Consider the following 18,259-nt stretch of genomic DNA (forward strand, 5'->3'; position numbering starts at 1 on the left):
GGCAGATTCAATGGGCTGTTGGTAAGACTTCATAGAAAGGACATGTTCGTAGTCCTCCTTGTTATACATACACAATGACCTGAACTTTACAAGATGCTGGGTAGCAGTGTTGACATAAGATCTCTTAGACAGACATAGAGTTCGATGTTCAAGTTCTAAGAGGATACCATTGTCGGGGGGCGGCTCACATGGCGCAATTGGTAGATACTGGCATCGCAGTTGCTTCGAGCTGTTTTTTTTTTTGGGTTTTTTTTATAAATAGATCCACCTCCTGGAATGAGGTTAAACGTGTTCGTCAGTGGTCGTGGCTTTCTGCTTATTGATTAGGAAGGCTCACAGTTAGGACTACGACTTGGTCGTGTTGAGCGGTTGGCGAAAGAACCACCACCGGATGATTATGATAGCTCTGATAGCGATCTTTGTCAACTCCAAATGTCGCCTTGGGAGGAAGCCAAGCAATGTAGCCAGCGAGATGTACGCAACCTATTGTCTTTCTTCATGTCTTCGAGGACGACTGCGTATGCGATGCTCATAGCATCTAGACTTAATCGGCGAGGGCTTGGATAGATGAAACTTCTAATTAAACACCATACTCCGATGGAGTAATCGTTGTATCTTCCAAAGCCGACCACAGAGCCTCGTGAGGGGATTCAACCTTAGCGCTTCGGAGCGGTCAGTTTTGTGGCCAACAAGGACGGTGAACCTTGCACCGCCCCAAATTAGCAGTACCAGCTGCTGTGACAACTGTACAACATGAAATATGTACCTATAGTGGCGCAGAACGCCAGTTAGCGATGTGCATCATGTCCCAACATTGACCTGTCAAGCTAAGTACCACTCCAGTTGTTTGGCATGAACGCATTAACCTTAGATTAGTCTCTCGCCTTTCTACAGTGACAATAGATGTTCGGTCCCGTTGCAGTATCATTCGTAGGTAAGTAGCCATAGAATAATCCACAGACAGCTACAGCTACAAAGACAATCTCAACTTGTTCTGAGAAAGGACTTTCTGCCATTCACGTGGAGCAGGTCCAAAGTGAACTGCGCCTCGACGATTTTATTGATGCAAATAACAAATTTGAACGATACTACTTATGCCATTTTGTATGTTGTACTCAAGAAAGTTGAATTTCTAGTAATGCTGATGTAGCACTGGCATCCATGAGCAAACGTGGCCGGCTATAAGAGCTGCTATGGAGACGCATCGCAAGAAAGATTGTTGGGGGCCGCTCAGGCCATTTCAGCGGTGTAAACCTATCACCAAAAGAAGTTCAAAAGTTCATGTAATCTGCAATATTTGACGCTCACTTCCTCGATATTGCTAGTTGCTTTTATCTCAAATATTGCTCGTAACAAATAAGCCGAGCTATGCTATTCTCATAGATGTGTTGTGATTCACGCAGAATTGTTGACAGGACTTTATATTGCCTATATGACGACGATTATTCAGAAACAAGCAACGCGAGAGGTGGTTACTGAGCAACATGCGCACATGACGCCGTACAATTGATACTACAATGGATACATAAGGACAAGTACGTTGTCCTTCGAATCGGCGAATTGCCGCCTGAAGATATGCAACACGTACCATCATCTTCAATGCACTAGTCTAATGAACCTTTGGCTCATGATCGCAAGAAATACGATTGGTAGGTTGTTGCTTTTCATAGTGGACGAGCGCGGTGTTATGGTCGAGACGACACGGTCTCAGTATCAAAAAGGAGAAGACGTACTTCTAAAAGTATCTTGCGGCCTTCGACATGCAACATCAGAGCAACAATATGTACTGGAGTCGATCCACTGGGATCAGGCTTATCTATCGTAGCTACTCCCCTGATCAAGAGAGAATCGTGTTAGTTCGTGGAGGACCTGTTCCAGCCAATGCAATTTGATAGTGCGAAATCCGGTAGTAATACGTCGTCTTTATATCCCTATCGGTTCACGTCAGGCTGGCGGACTGAAATATGTCTCATAACTATTCGACTTCGTGGGTGCAGCTGGTCCTTTGTTCGACTAGAAACTACGTTTAGACATGGTTAAGGTGCTCCGGATATCGAGATAGCAGATTACCATGTTTCGACTTACTTTTGCAATAAGGGAGTTCCAAAGTTCATTCAATTTGAACTTGGTATCTACTCTCCAAGATAGTCATTTGACTATCGCAAACAAATCCAGTCTCGAAGAGCGGACCGTCTAGGAATAAAAATACACTCGGGGGCTTATGCATCATGCTTAAGCTACGTGATTGAAGTTCTCAATACTTGATGTTCTCTTAATCGATGGGTGCGGTAAGAAGTGGTTCAGTACACTAGTCTAGTCTAGGTGAACATCGAGGTCTTATGATGATCGCTAAGAGGTATTTGACTAGGGAGTGAATTAGTTACTAATTTTTCATATAAATACCAGCTCGATCAGCCATCAATTCCAAGCCACTTATTAATACAACACTTGAGACTAAACTGATATTAGTTTATCATGAAGCTAGCTTGTAATCTCCATTATCAAAAAGCCTCTCTTTACGAAGTCATGTCCCGAGATTCACCATGTCAAATCATAACCATAGCAAGAAGAATGGTAAGCAATGGGTCGTGATAAGACCCAAATATCCAACATTTGGAGTATCGTGCTACGAGGAAGGGAAAAAATGTCCTGGGTTTTGCCACACTCGATGGTTCCAGTGCAGTAGTTGATTATGCTCTAGGCAAGCAGAGGAAGTATTCAATCTTCTCACTTGACTTGGCTTCTCTTTCCCATTCCGACTGTCGATGTTGCATCCTAACAAATACCCATTCAAAGCTACATCGGCGCGATGTCTCCTTTCTCAACTAGTGCAGAGAATAGAAGTTACCCCACCGAAGTTTTGGCAGATATTCTGTTGGTTGGTGCCAAATGCAGCTCCCTGACAATTTCCTTCCTGAAAGGCGGTGAGCCTACACTTTAAATCGCTGTGGTATGTGAAGCTAGAAGCAGTCCATATTTGAAATTTGTGGTTTCCAAAGTGGATGAATTAGCCGTTGCTACAATCCGTGATTGCAAAGGCCGTGGTTGTAGGGGCCAGGACGGCGAGGCTAATGGTGGCCAGGTTCTTCATGCCTTTGCGTAGGATATCGAACTTGCTAAATGGAAGGTTAGAAGATGAAGTCCACGAAGGCACGAGCTAGACAGTGGCATACTGTACTAGATGACAATGCGAGATGAGTCAACTCAACGTTGTGATGTCGCCCAACTTGTAGACAGTGCTGCGAGGTAGAGAATGGAATTGAGAGAACAAATAAAACCATTTATATAAATGTTTAGTTGCCAAAAACCAACAACCTTGAACATAGCGTCGGATAGGGTTGGAAAGGGCCGACATCGAGACTGCATCTAGCTCAACGTGTCAAGTGCATCGTTTTCGGCATTGCTATGCTGTAAACGTGGAATCAGCGAATCGCCATAGTTCTACATAGAGGAACAGAGTTACTAATGCGACCAATGTGTGCAGGACGGAAAAACCGTATGAATTGAACGAAAACGTAGTCTGGTGCATCACACGCCTTGTCTTATAGCAATTATGCGTGAGCCACACATAGGCAAGAGAATGGAGGTGTTGGATAGCCCTCGTAACACGTGTGAAATTCTTAGATTTGCGGCGGCGTGAGAACATCTACTGCAGCGCTGAGAGGCATGTGTCAGGTGCCACAGCCAACTGAGTTAATAATTGAAGAAATGCGCCCTTGGTGGATAAAAAATATGAGGGATTGTCTTTTGTAATGCATATAAGATCAATGACATACGTATTAGGCTTACAGCCAAGAAACGGTGACCGGTCATGCCGAACGGGATACAGAACAAGCGGTATATGATATTGTCAAAAGCTAGTCAGAACAAGGACTGCGGAGTAAGAACTAGACAGTATAGATAGCTGTTTGTCTTCGCTACGAGGCAATTAACAGGCAGCCTGTAGCTGATCATGATTTCTGAAACTTAGTTTTGATACCGATGTTAATAGTGTGACTATCTGCCTTCTTAAAAGCACCGTTATTAATATAGAGCGCTCATGGGTTTTCCGCTTAAAAGACAAGGAAGACCCAAAGAGCTCTAGTTAATACATAACTGAAGGAGTTAACAGCACATGACGTGCCTTCACGGCCACTACTCGTAGGCGTATTCCAGTAAGAGGAATCTCGATGCGTAGTACTCATGTTGACTGCAATGGGAGAACTCAGTGGCGTGATGTGGGCATGTCCGTCAACAAGCACTATCGCGACACTTTCTGTGGCTTTCTTTTTGCACGAAACAGGCAAGACAGTGTCAGTTGCAGTGACTCATTGAGTACTGAGCCTGCTTCCTCTATCAAGTGGCTCTCGTCGTCTATGGACTGTTCTTTCATCCTTTAAGCGGGAACCGGGCCGCCTGTTGTAGGAATTACAGAATGTAATGCGAGATGAACCTTGATCTGTTTGTGAAGCGTGGGTGAAATCACATGTACGAATAAGAGAAGCTGCACGAGACTTACGGTTAGAGAAGTAACCAGTAAGCCCTAAAAATAGAGTCGCATCTTGAAAAAGGATAGTTTTTTGATACCGTGTTGTAGGCCCGGAGCTTGAAAGAATGATACTTAATATAATGAAGCGACGGTAGATATGTGACTGTGACGTTTAGGAAACTGGGGGAGGGGAATCGCGAGGTCTCGGAAAAGCACTGAGTAACTTAGTGGTCGGATTTCTTGGCAGGGTTGACTTTGTGACCCACTGGACGCAAATTTGCCGCTGCTAAGCAGGACCCACGACACGGACGCGGGCTCACGGGCATGCGGGCGGGCGGGAGGTCTCAAAGAGGAAAAAAGCGGTCCGATTGGATGAGATCATACCTCATTGTCGTTCACTATGAGCCGCATCTCGGGCTTTTGTCCGGGGCCGGGGTGTTAGGCAGTAAGACTATGCCAATTGCTAACTTGGCAGTTTGATTATGCAATGTAATCTGGTTGTTGCACATACCTGACCATTTGGAGTCGTACATCCCTCAGCCCCTAGAAAGATGGACTATTGGAACTGACGCGCATGCTTGAACAGTTCCTGCATATGGTGATTTCTTAGGTAGTGCTGATATCGTCTAATTAGCTTTCGTGAGGGGAATTGACGATGCGCATCTATCAGATCAGCCAGTTACCCACAATGCATATATACCATGTTCATGACGGATAGTCTCTGTAAGGCGGAGAAGCTGAGCGGACTTCTCATCGGCACCGAAGAATTTGTTAAGCTGTGATCCCTATGGAGGGCCTTGAAGAGCGAACGGAAGTATCGGCGCAAGAACCCCATGGCTCCATTGTATTTAAAATTCTTAATCTTATCTAAGTTTCTGTCTTAGTTTGCAATGTTTCTTGAATTACATACATATATATGCTCTTGGATTTCATCCTTTACTTTACTTTTAGATGCAGATGCTTGCAATACCACCCGTATCGATCTTGAGCTGAAGCCTTGCACCATCATACTTGAGTGCTCCCTTGCGAATTCATTTTACATTCATTCATCCTTGTCTTCCACTGTAATAAATATCGCCCCAGCATAGCCTATACTTGACATCTTAGGTACATCAATGACCAACTCAGCGCTAACGCAATGGTCAACACCCGGCACCGACATGTCTTCCGCTCATACGGCTGGAAGTGAATCAACCTGTCTGAATGCTGTCGATAATACCGATAACGAGCAGGGCTCTTCCGAAAGTAACACTGGCGATGGAACATACGACGAGAGCGATGGAATCGAAATGGAACGGCGCTGCTCTGCGGTGCAGTCTCTCGCACGCCAATACACCCAGCACTCCACAGTTGATACGCGCGGCAATGCAAAAATATTGTTTGCAAGCAACGACCCAAATTCTCCTGTCAACCCCCTTGGAGAAAAGTTTAATGCTCGGGCTTGGGCCAAGAACATTGCCAATTTGACTACGGAACATGGTCATGGCTACCGCACGGCCGGCGTTTGCTACGAGAATCTGAATGTCTTCGGATATGGTAACGAAACTGATTATCAAAAGGATGTTAGCAACATATGGTTAGAAGCGCCCAACCTGCTTAGTAGGGTCGTCAAAAGTGGACGAAATCAGCGACGAATTGATATTCTCCGAGACTTCAACGGCGTCATCGAAGCTGGAGAGATGTGTGTGGTACTTGGGCCGCCAGGTTCGGGTTGTTCGACCCTTCTCAAGACCCTTGCCGGCGAAACAAATGGTATTTATACCGATGGTAGCGCCTACTTTAACTATCAAGGGCTATCCGCTGAGGAGATGCACAAACACCACGCCGGTGATGCCATATATGCGGCCGAGGTTGACGTTCATTTCCCTATGCTCTCTGTGGGCGACACCTTGACATTTGCCTCTCGCGCAAGGTCCCCCAGGACGTTTCCACAAGGACTTACACGCAACGAGTACTGCAGCCATCTTCGAGATGTTGTGATGGCCATGTACGGCATTAGCCACACCGTCGACACTAGGGTAGGCGATAATTACATCCGTGGCGTGTCGGGTGGTGAGCGAAAACGAGTGACAATTGCAGAAGCAACCTTATCGAACGCACCATTTCAATGCTGGGACAACTCCACGCGGGGTTTAGACTCCGCCAACGCTATCGAATTTTGCAAAACCCTCAGGCTCCAATCCGATATGTTCGGCCAGACGTGTGCAGTGTCCATCTACCAAGCTCCCCAGAGCGCTTACGACCTTTTCGACAAGGCTCTTGTTCTGTACGAGGGTCGACAGATCTATTTTGGTGTGGCGCGTGGGGCCAAGGAGTACTTTACTGGCCTTGGGTTTGAATGTCCGGCACGTCAAACAACTCCAGACTTCCTCACGTCCATGACTGCTCCCTCTGAACGAGTCGTACGGCCTGGGTGGGAAAGCCGCGTTCCCCGCACTCCCGACGACTTTGCAGCGTGCTGGAAACAGAGTCAAAACAATAAGGGGTTGATGGCTCAAATCGGCAATTACAAGCAACGACACCCTCTGAATGGTACGGGCGCTGAAGAATTTCGTGCCCATAAGAAGGAGGTCCAGGCCAACGGCCAGCGGCTCAAGTCGCCCTTCACGCTCTCTTATGGTCAGCAAGTCAGGCTCTGCCTTTGGCGAGGCTACAAACGCCTTGTAGGAGCTCCCGAACTCACCATTTTCTCTTTGGTAGCGAACTCTTCCATCGCCCTAATTGTCTCCTCATTATTTTACAACCTCCAACAAACCACCGGCTCATTTTATAGCCGTGCTGCAGTAATGTTTGTTGCCATATTGTTCAACGCTTTCTCGAGTGCATTGGAAATCTTGACGCAATACTCGCAGCGGCCAATTGTGGAAAAGCATGTTCGCTATGGTTTCTATCATGCCTCCGCTGAAAGCTACTCATCTGTTCTGATTGACCTTCCTTACAAGATTGCCAACGCCATATTCTTCAATGCGATCCTCTATTTCATGAGCAATCTCAACCGAACTGCCGGTGCATTTTTCTTCTTCATGTTTGTCGGGTTTCTCATGACGCTTACCATGTCGGGACTGTTCAGATCCATGTAAGTCACATTACCTTTTTCGTGATCGAGGAAACCAGCAAAACTGACACAAGTAGTGCTGCGCTATCCCGTACTTTATCTCAAGCCATGGTGCCAGCTGCTATCCTTATCTTGGCCCTAGTGATCTTCACAGGCTTTGTCATCCCAGTTGACTACATGTTGGGATGGTGCCGCTGGATCAACTACCTGGACCCTGTCGCCTACGGTTTTGAGTCCCTGATGATCAATGAGTTTCACAACCGGAACTATGAGTGCTCGGATTATGTACCCAGCCCGGCCATCCCCGGCTATGAAGATATTTCGTCGGACAACATGGCCTGTTCCGCTGTGGGCGCTGTTAAAGGCCAGTCTCTGGTTAGTGGAGATAGCTACATCAACTCGGCCTACAAGTACTTTCATGTCCACAAATGGCGGAATGTTGGCATACTCATTGCATTTGTTGTGGGCCTTCATCTTATCTATTTTATCGCTTCAGAGTACATGACGGCCAAAAAGTCTAAAGGTGAGGTCCTCGTATTCCGTCGAGGCGTTACGCCCCCACCATCCAACAAAGGTGATGTGGAGGCGTCCATGTCTGGTCCTTTAACTATTGTGGGAAAAACGGACCGCAACACATCCAGCGAGCTGGGCGCTATCCAAGGATCAACAAGCGTTTTCCATTGGAGCAAAGTCTGTTACGATGTTAAGATTAAGAGCGAGACACGGCGGATCCTTGACCATGTGGACGGCTGGGTGAAGCCAGGGACGCTGACTGCACTTATGGGCGTTTCAGGCGCTGGCAAGACTACGCTCCTGGATTGTCTGGCCGACCGTATCTCTGTAGGTGTCATCACGGGTTCGATGTTGGTGAACGGTAAAATACGTGATTCATCATTTCAACGACAGACTGGCTATGTCCAACAGCAAGACCTGCACCTTGAAACCAGTACAGTAAGAGAGGCGCTCGAGTTTTCAGCTTTGCTACGCCAACCCGCTAGCACGCCAAGAACAGAAAAGCTGGCTTATGTGGATGAGGTGATCAAGCTTTTAGACATGCAAGAATATGCTGACGCCGTTGTCGGTAAGCGCTCCCGTGTTGACTTACCCCATGAGTGATAAGCAAGGTATATATATCCGGAAGATACTCGCTCATACTCATATTTTTAGGTGTGCTTGGTGAAGGTCTGAACGTCGAACAACGAAAGCGATTGACGATTGGCGTCGAATTGGCCGCGAAGCCGCCACTACTACTGTTCGTCGACGAACCGACATCTGGCCTCGATTCCCAAACATCATGGGCCATCCTAGATCTTCTTGAAAAGCTGTCGAAGGCGGGCCAGTCAGTTCTCTGTACAATTCATCAACCTTCAGCTATGCTCTTCCAACGATTCGATCGGCTGCTCTTTCTGGCCAAAGGTGGGCGAACAGTATACTTCGGTGACATCGGCGCTCACTCTAAAACACTTACAAGTTACTTCGAAGGTCACGGCGCTCCACCGTGCCCAGAGGGCGAAAATCCTGCAGAGTGGATGCTTTCGGCTATCGGCGCAGCACCTGGGTCTCATTCAGATGTAGACTGGCACCAGACATGGAGGAGTAGCTCCGAGTATGAAGCTGTGCAAGCCGAGCTCCAATCCCTGGAATCGTATGGATTGACGCGTACTGTTACGCAAGGTACAGCTAAGAACGAATCGCTTCGAGAATTTGCCTCGCCTCTTCGGGAGCAGTTCCTTGTTGTTACACGCCGTGTCTTTCAACAGTACTGGCGTACGCCGTCCTATATCTACTCCAAGGCAATTCTGTGCGTTTCTGTTTCACTCTTCATCGGACTAGTGTTTCTCGATGCGCCACTTTCGATCCAGGGATTACAAAATCAGATGTTTGCTATTTTTAATGTGCTGAGCATCTTCGGTCAGCTTGTGCAGCAGCAAATGCCACACTTCGTTACTCAACGATCACTCTACGAAGTGCGCGAACGTCCCTCCAAGACCTACAGCTGGAAGATATTTATGCTATCACAAATAGTTGTTGAAATACCTTGGAATTCGCTCATGTCACTGCTCATGTGGATTTGTCTCTATTACCCGGTCGGGTTTTACAAGGTCAGTTGCGCAGGACGCCATTTTCTTTTCTTTTTTTGGGTTTCTCCTACTATCCTTTCTTGTCTCTTGCCTAGTGTCGCTTAAGGAGCTACTCCATCGAACTCTTTTCAGTTTCGATACTAAGCTCTTATTAGAATGCCGAAGCCGCTGGCCAGACACATGAACGTGGTGCTCTTATGTGGCTCCTCATCTGGCAGTTCCTTATATTCACGTGCACATTCGCCCACGCCTGTATCTCTGTCACGGACACTGCAGAGGCTGGTGGCAACGTGGCCAACCTTTTGTTCACCTTGTGTCTGTTCTTTTGCGGCGTCTTGGCCACTCCAAATCGGATGCCCGGCTTCTGGATATTCATGTACCGCGTGAGCCCCTTCACTTATCTTATATCGGCCATGTTGTCAACTGGTCTGGCAAATACGGCGGTGACATGCGCGACAAATGAGCTGGTCAGCATCGTCCCGCCCAGTGGACAGACGTGCGGCGAGTATTTGGGCGCATATATGAGTGCAGCTGGTGGCTACGTTGTCGATAGCAATGCCACCGAGTCCTGCAGCTTCTGCTCGATCGCTGAAACCAACGTGTTCTTGACATCTATCAGCTCCAGCTATGCCAATAGATGGCGCGATTTTGGTATTGGCATGGTGTACATCGCATTCAATATTGCGGCAGCTCTGTTCCTGTACTGGCTGGTGCGCATGCCAAAGGGAAAGAACGATAAGACCGAGAAGAAGAAGAACGGCTGAGAAGATCATCAGGGATAGACAAGCTAGGTGGAATATGCGGGTTTTTGTGAATTGACATACTGGGTTGGCTGAAATCTACTCAAATTGCTTGTATAGAAGATATATGGATAGTATGGGGGGACCGAGTAGTCCGAGCACTAATACTTGTAACTATAGACTTAGAAGTCCCCATGGACAAATTTCATTGCATCTCTGGTGTATTTCAAGATGGACTGGGAACGATAGAAAAACCAGATAATCGCAAGAGAACTTTAGATTCATACCAGATATCTGAACCAAGAAAAATCGGCCACCGAAATGTGTTCAGGGAGAAAATTTTGGGCTTGCATAGCTTGAAGAGCATTTTGACACGTCTTTTGATTCTTTTCAGTGCCCTTGATACTTTCTGGTTGTAATGAATCTCCCCACTTACCTTATTTTCAAATCGAATATAAATACCTAGATACAGTCATTTCATGCCTAGCGATGGCCTATCGGGGCAACTATTTGCCGGTACAGAGACACGGCGAATTGCGTGGGCTCTTTTAGCAAACGCGTCAGAGACAAATTTGCACTGGCGTGGTCGGTCTGGGGGGGAATAACTGGTTGCTTTTTTCCATTCATGGAGTAGACGTGGTGTTCTCAACAATCCAGCGACTTCTACATCACGAGGCAGCAGCTGAGAAAGATATGCTAAATACCTAGGTTGAGTGAGTGCTATTGCTAGGTGGAACTTGGCCCCATATTAATCGGCCAAGCGGTCGTCCAACGGGGAATAAAACTGCCCGGGAACCCGTGCCTAGACGTGCAGAAATGTGATTTCCCCCACTGCATTTACCTATGCCCAACTTGGTGTCTCTTACGGTTAACATGGAACATGCAACGCTTGATTTCGTCATGTTCTGGAGAGAGCCTTGGCAGTATTTGACTGGATTTCAAATTTATTGCCACTTACAGGACCTCCCAAATCCTAACACTCACGGTTAAGTCAAATGAGGAATGACGTCTTCAGTACTAACCTACTGCTCGATATAGATCTGCAGCCCCGGCCAACACACCTTCGCCGATACTGATAACCCTCTTTGAGTCAGACACTTGTTTGTGTGTCGTCGCAATGGTTAGCGCGTCGTCTACAGTCGAGCAAGTTCAGGATGAACAGGTGTCGGATCGGACGTCCTCTGATATTGGGGGCCCAGCTGGGGATTTCAAAGCAACATACACAATGGCAAATGTCATTAACAGCAACACTAGCGACAATACTTTGCCTGCCGCACGTCTGAAAGCTTGCGATCGTTGTTTTCGGAGGAAGATACGTTGTGACAGGCATAAGCCTTGTCGTGCTTGTGAAGAAATTGACACTCCGTGCATTACTGCAAGACCAGCCCACGCGAAGTTGAACGATGTATTCCGAGCTCATCGCTTTGTGCGTCCCAGTGTCACTTTGAGTCTCGTCAACGACAACAGCAACAACTTCAAAGATCGGCTCATCAAGTTGGAACAAAATGTTCAGGCCATACGCGACCAGACCCGAACTCAAGTACATCATCAACCACCCAACTGGTCAAATTCTGAGCGAACAGATGTACACCCTGGGGAGAGCATGGAAACATCAACTTCACCAAGACTATTCCTTGGACAATCCTTATTCGATACGACAGAGAACATCTTTTTTGAACCCGAGAACCGAAGCCAAATTCTACTGCAAGGACTATCCCCTCAAACCAATAAGGATCCTGTTCTACCCATGTATAGCCATAGTAAAAGAAGGTGTGATGATATAATGAACCCATGGCCAAAGCCAACGAACAAGGTACTGTCAGTGTAGGGACCTACGACTGCACGCTAACGCTAATTATTGCAGCGCACAGAACCCGGCCTAGTGCTTCAAAGCATAAGCAGAGGCACGACTGCTAAGGTTGATCTCGATAACACCACATATGATTCCACTCCGCTATTTAAGGAATCAAATGTACATGACCAAGCCCTTGATTGGGGAGCCGAACCTGCAATAATCGAGTCACACAACTCAACGCCCCTAGTGTCGCAAATCCCATTTTTATGGACAGTCTTCAAAAAGAATATCGACCCGTTGCTGAAGGTTTTGCATGTTCCTTCTATGGATAAAACGATTCAAATGATCATACAAAATCCCAATAGTCTCACGCCGAAAGTGGAAGCACTCTTGTTCTCAATCTCTTATGCGGCGATCTCATCACTAGAGGAAAACGACGTAAGTGGTTTGGTGTGCACAAAAAGTATGTCCCGCTCATCTCATGGCAGGTTAATATATATCTGCGCAATAAGAAGGCTTATTTAATCACGCAATCCCGAACCAGCATCGAACGGGCGCTTGCTAAAGCTAATTTCCGGAACACTTTTGACCTTGGTGTTCTCCAAGCTCTGACTATTTACCTTGTGATTGCCCATCGCCATGAAGATATTCGTTGTCCTTGGGCACTGACGAGCCTTCTGATCAGGGTGAATCAGATTCTTGGCATATACACAAACCCCAAGTCTACAGGTCTGTCCCCGTTTGGCACTGAAATGGGTCGCCGCCTTTGGTGGGTCGTGTCTACGATGGATCTAAGCTATGCCGAGCATGACGGTACTCAGGCAGTAATTACTGATCGATCAGTCAGCCCAGACTACCCATCAAACATCAATGATATCAATCTCTTTCCAGAAATGGAAAGCTTCCCACGCGCAATATATGGTGGAACTGACACAACGCTTTGTCTCGTCCAGTACCAATTATGCAGCCTAGCGAAACGGGTACGCGCCACGACTGACCAAGCACGACCTACCTCCTTTAGTGCAAGATTGGCAATACAAGCCAGGGAGAAGTTACTCCATGAAAGCTATGAGCCGGTGAAACGGAAATACTTGAGCCCACATACAGATCAGCATGGACAATGGAATGGTGGGGAAGATCCTGCGACCACCGCCCGACGCATTGAGGCTACAATGCGCCTAATTATATACGAACCTGTTTTGCTCGCGGTTTCAAACCTTGGAGACGAAGAAGTATATAGGCGCTTATACTCATCTGCGGTTGATGTCGTTGAGTCTATCTCACTCATATATACTGAACCCAGATACAAAATGTATCGTGGAATACTTCAGTCGTCTGTCCAATGGCAAGCCATAGGATACGTAGTCCTCGGGATGTACCAACGTCCTTGGACTACTTACATTCAGAGGGCCCAGATAGCTTTGAGGCCGCTGATTGATAACATTGAGCTTGGGAAACATTTCAGGCCTCCGCGACATGCCACCACGGAGGTGCTGCTCATGAAAGTAATGGCAGAAGCAACCCGCACTAGGAACCTACAGGGCAAAGGGCCTCAAGTATGCAAGGAAGCACTGATGTATTGTGCCCTGTCTCTTTCAGACTTCCTACACGACACGCTGCCTCCGGAAAGACCTTGGGAGGTAAGTGGACATTCTTTTGGGGAGCTTAATTAAAGGAGGATAAGAGTCAATAAAGGCAATACGGGGATTCTTTGACGAGTATTGTTAATTTTTTAATTTTTATTTAAAAGTTATGTTACAAAATTATTACAAATACTATCAACTAGCCGTCGAATGGTAAAATTTCCGTAAGCTTATCAGCGCCGGTAATGGTGAACGGCCGAGGATTCAAATGCCATATACGCTCCAGGAGAGCGGTTGTGGGGGCAGGACCCAATACGGCTTCTACCACCCCGACAGTCTTCCCCATTCTTAGTTGACAGGGTCAAAATTCTGTGTTATGGAGTCAGGGGAGTGGTTGAAATAGATTTCATTTTCCCACGCGGCCCAAGAAATTTGCAATCTGGATGTGACTGAGTAAAACAGCAAATTCGGAATGGGCCATCCATGTGCCGCTTGCTGTGTAATTCACTCAGCATGGCATAGCCGCTGTCAGTATTTGGAGCCACACCGACTTGGGATTGTCGGCTGTAAATGAGTATAATCTTACATGTTGAGAGTAACGCGCCAGGTCGTGTACCTCATCGTACCGCCACCAGTAATCCGGCCCATGGAAAGTCCAACTACTTAACTACCGAGACTTAGATTGATCCGTAGACATCTACAATTCGTTGGATATATCTTACGTAGCACTATACCACTTTGGCCTGTCCTTCAGTGGGACTATGTCACACAAGATTACCAGAGCGACCGAAGATGTCGCTTATTGAGCATATAAAAGGCATGGTAAGGGTACTCACGAGGATATAGGAGGTATCGATCCAGAAGGCTATCGCTTTGTCTCTTCAAGCTCATCTACCTTAGCCTGCCCCTATTGAGAACTAAAACTCCGACCTAATCAACATCGCCACCTTACTAAAAGGGTAGTTGAGATGAAGCTCGCATACATGGCATAGAAGATGGAAGTGATACCCCACATATAAATAATAAGTTTTTGGTGAAGACTCGGTGTCCACTCGGCTTCTACCGGCCGGCTTACTGAGCATTCTCAAAGTCTTTGGTTGATAGTGCCTTTTGATAGATGTTTTTACTGGACAACGGTGTGGTTTGGGTGTGTTTCCAATATAACGTGATACTAAGGGTACTAAATCCTAAGCCAAGATTTCAACTTGGTTCCTCGTACTCGCTTGTTAATGAATGGGTTCGAAAAGTCAAGTATAGGATAATAGACGAAGAAACATAATGATGTGTGGACATTTTCAATCACTTTTGTAGCGCGTCGCTAACAGCCAAGGTCAAGGCGGGCTCGTGATGTATCGAACCTGGGCTTAATAACAAACAATCAGAGTGATATGTAGTGATAAGGTTGCTGTTAGACTATTTACTGGAACGTGCATATGCACTTGTAGAAATTCCGTTATTTGTGCTTAGCACATTTGAAGCAAAACAAGCTTGTCTTTAGAGGTTGGGAGGGAAGGTGTTAATTAGATGGAATTGAGTTGGAACTTGGGAACTAGACGCCATGGTGCTAGTTGTGAATACTACATTATAAGACTTCCGTGATGCCAGGATTTCTATTGATTTGACGAGATATCTACAGCATCATCATTGGTGAAAATTGTTCAAATATTCCTCCACGGCCTACGAGAATTCCAGCTGTGTTATAATTGATCATAAGTTCGTGTAATTCGTGCGGCTTAACGGCTCCAAAAAGTGTTCGCAGGTGACATCCTGTAAGGGTCCGCAACCATTCTAGCGATTGAATACAGCCCCATTTCATGTGTGCCTGGCTTAGAAATCCCAAGATGTGCAGCTTTATAATTTACGATATGCCGACAAGCTTTTCGAGGTTCTAATGCTCTGTACAATTTGATAGTCCTCACGTAAGTGGTAAAACGTTACGGATCCTACCCACCGGTACATGACAAAGCAAGTCCTCACTCCGATTTTATCTGGGGGAGATCCGCGAATTAATTCCTGCCATACGTACCGAACCATTGTGACAGTATGGAAGCGGGACGAGCACTCCACCTGTGGCAAACTGCTCTAGTTTCACATAAATCCAACTGTAAGTCAAATGTGGTCATCGAAAAGCGTTAGGGGGTTCAGAGACCGTGCACCAGTAACTCATGATTTACTCGCGTCTCTTGTATCTATTGGTAGTGTCTTGATATATTCCATGTTCTTAACGTCTTTCTTATCCAGTGCTCCTGTTCCACCGTGAATTCCAATTGCAAGATTAATCAAATCTTTGTCGACACCGCCCTCGCAGTACCATTCCGAGTCAAGCCATCCAGGCTCGCAGGACATAACCTACAGCATGCCATCCGGGTTAAATGCAATAGCTTCGTACTAACAACTGCATCACAATCCCTTACAAGACAATAAAGAAACCGATCATGTAAAGTTCAATCGCTTGAGTCTATGTTAGTTAATGTGGTGTTATCTTTGGTCTTTTGCAGGAATCTCCTGGGTCTAAAGTAAGTACAAGGAATAGTCTATGGATATGACACATCCGCAATTTTTCGTTTCTAGTAGCCTCTCGACTGTTTAGCTTCTCGAGCCACACAACGCTATCCGGTTTATGCCATTAATGCGATGTGCTTGAGTTCGCTACCGATATTATCAGCATCATACCTCACAGTCAAGAAACCAAGAGGTCAATAGGTCAGCCAACTTACTTTTGAACTTGTTGGCCAACCTTCATGTGAGGATATTGTACTTCCTCTCCCTCGTCTCTGCCCAATTGGAATTGATCTGCGCGGATCTTGCGAGCCTGCTCGGCCAGAATGTCATTGGGAGACAGATCATAGTCTGATGACAGGTGGTAGAAGAACGTCGATGAAATGCGGACCATAGGTCGACCGGGAAACTCCTTCTTGCGCCGTTCCACTGTGCTGAGGGTGGCATCGTTAACGACTACCTCATGGTATCCAGCCTTGATCAGACCACCAGTTAGGTGCTCCAATTGCTTTCCAGCTTGGACGAGCAGGTGTTGTCCTGGCGGTATGCTAACCGGAATGCGCTTGCCGGTGTTTCGTGCCCAGATATGGAGACCTGGGTATCTTGAGCGACCATGAATAGTCAAGAAGTTGAGATCTGTGTGGAATCCGGCCAGAATGCTATCCTTCTTTCCGTATCTCTCCAGATTCGAAGCAGTTGGTGCGAGAAGATGAGGTCTACAACCGGTTCAATATCATAACCTCCATCGCAGCAGAGTAGCGACTTACCCATATTTGGTCGCGTCGATAAAAGCTTCAGCAGGCAACCCCAAACCAACGGCAGCCATTCCGGCAATGTCTGATACGCTATATCATGCTAGTTAGCACACGATTGAAGCCATTGCAGGAGATATACCACTTACGCGCTCTTCAAGGTCTTGCCCCATTCGTTCATAGCAGGCTCCCACCGGTCGTGAATTTGAGGCGCATCGGGGACAATATTTGCTGCGTTGAGTCCAGGAAACTCGGTCTCGTAAGGTGGTTTATCTACCATTCTCCAAAAGAATCTGCACTTGGGATCTGGTGAATGTGCTTTGATGTCTACCGGCCTCTCTGATGGTGCTAGGCGCTCGATAACCTTGAGGCAAGGCTCGTCCACTGCACACTTTGGTTTTTCGGTGTTCTCTAGAGTGACACCAATTTGGTATCCCAACTCTGGCCTTTCATCCTTTTTGAGATCTTCCTCTGGTTGCGCGAAGTAATCCTCTAACAAGTCCAGAAATGTCTGGTTGTCTTCCTCCGAGACACGAGAGTCATGCACGATCAGCGCACCATATGTGATCAGTGCACTTGCCGCCTTTTTGCACTCGGCAATGACCTCAGGAGAATCTCGGGGGTTGTTCCGGAAGACGTCCACGTCGACAATGGGAAGGTCCATTGAGAGTTCCTTGTTCTGCTGAGCCCGGTCGGCCATTGATGATAACAAGTTGCCCATTGGTGCTGATTCTGCCAAGTTTGCCATCTTGATAGCGGAGCCTGGCACAGCGAAGATAGGAGGTAATTGCTTTTATACCTTAGAATAAAATCCGTGATGCGATCTGATGCATATGATGGCGACGCTGCAAAGGGCGTGATTGCACGATCAGGTGCCGCTTCAGGCTAGACGCACGTGTTTCGGGTGTCGTTGGTGCCGACGTAAACCGGCGGACAGAACACGCCAAGTGGCAGACAAGTGACCGAATCCGCGTCGGTCTCAGTCGGAAACCGTCAGCATACTAGAACATATTGGCTGGAGCTGACCTTGTTGGTTATGAATGTCGTGAAAAGTTTGATTTGTGGTTAAGATCCATGCATTCGAAAGAATCATGGTACATTTCGGTGCAACCGATGGGCTTGGGTTGTGGCTAGGCTAGATGTTTCTGTAGGCGCTTCAGTGTAGCTTTGGCGTAGAGTCAAGGGACAGTTTTTGCCTACCAGAACGCTTGTGATACAACGGGGACCAATTCACGCGCTTCAATTAGCCATCAGACAAGCCATGCGACAGGCGCTCAAGTTTGAAA

The 18,259-nt window shown here is 46.9% G+C and overlaps 3 protein-coding genes across 3 annotated transcripts; 2 read left to right on the forward strand and 1 right to left on the reverse strand.

Annotated features, from left to right (window-relative positions):
* Nucleotides 1-5,373: 5,373 nt before the first annotated feature.
* Nucleotides 5,374-10,453, forward strand: BKA67DRAFT_221192 (ABC-2 type transporter-domain-containing protein). Its single transcript, XM_046095565.1, has 5 exons — nt 5,374-7,087; nt 7,169-7,544; nt 7,601-8,604; nt 8,691-9,625; nt 9,760-10,453. The coding sequence occupies exons 1-5, from the start codon at nt 5,584-5,586 to the stop codon at nt 10,366-10,368; spliced, it is 4,428 nt and encodes a 1,475-aa protein (XP_045962985.1). The 5' UTR covers nt 5,374-5,583; the 3' UTR covers nt 10,369-10,453.
* A 717-nt stretch (nt 10,454-11,170) lies between these two features.
* Nucleotides 11,171-13,976, forward strand: BKA67DRAFT_644490 (uncharacterized protein). The gene is made up of 3 exons (XM_046105849.1): nt 11,171-12,157; nt 12,209-12,577; nt 12,628-13,976. The coding sequence occupies exons 1-3, from the start codon at nt 11,462-11,464 to the stop codon at nt 13,810-13,812; spliced, it is 2,250 nt and encodes a 749-aa protein (XP_045962986.1). The 5' UTR covers nt 11,171-11,461; the 3' UTR covers nt 13,813-13,976.
* A 2,364-nt stretch (nt 13,977-16,340) lies between these two features.
* On the reverse strand, nt 16,341-17,673 carry BKA67DRAFT_512897 (uncharacterized protein; the record flags this gene model as incomplete). The annotated part of the gene is made up of 4 exons (XM_046097513.1): nt 16,341-16,371; nt 16,440-16,937; nt 16,989-17,066; nt 17,123-17,673. 4 exons carry the CDS (start codon nt 17,671-17,673, stop codon nt 16,341-16,343), a joined length of 1,158 nt encoding a protein of 385 aa, XP_045962987.1.
* Between the last annotated feature and the right edge of the window lie 586 nt (nt 17,674-18,259).

This window comes from Truncatella angustata (assembly GCF_020726525.1).
Source record: "Truncatella angustata strain MPI-SDFR-AT-0073 chromosome Unknown BKA67scaffold_2, whole genome shotgun sequence".
Taxonomy (NCBI): domain Eukaryota; kingdom Fungi; phylum Ascomycota; class Sordariomycetes; order Amphisphaeriales; family Sporocadaceae; genus Truncatella; species Truncatella angustata.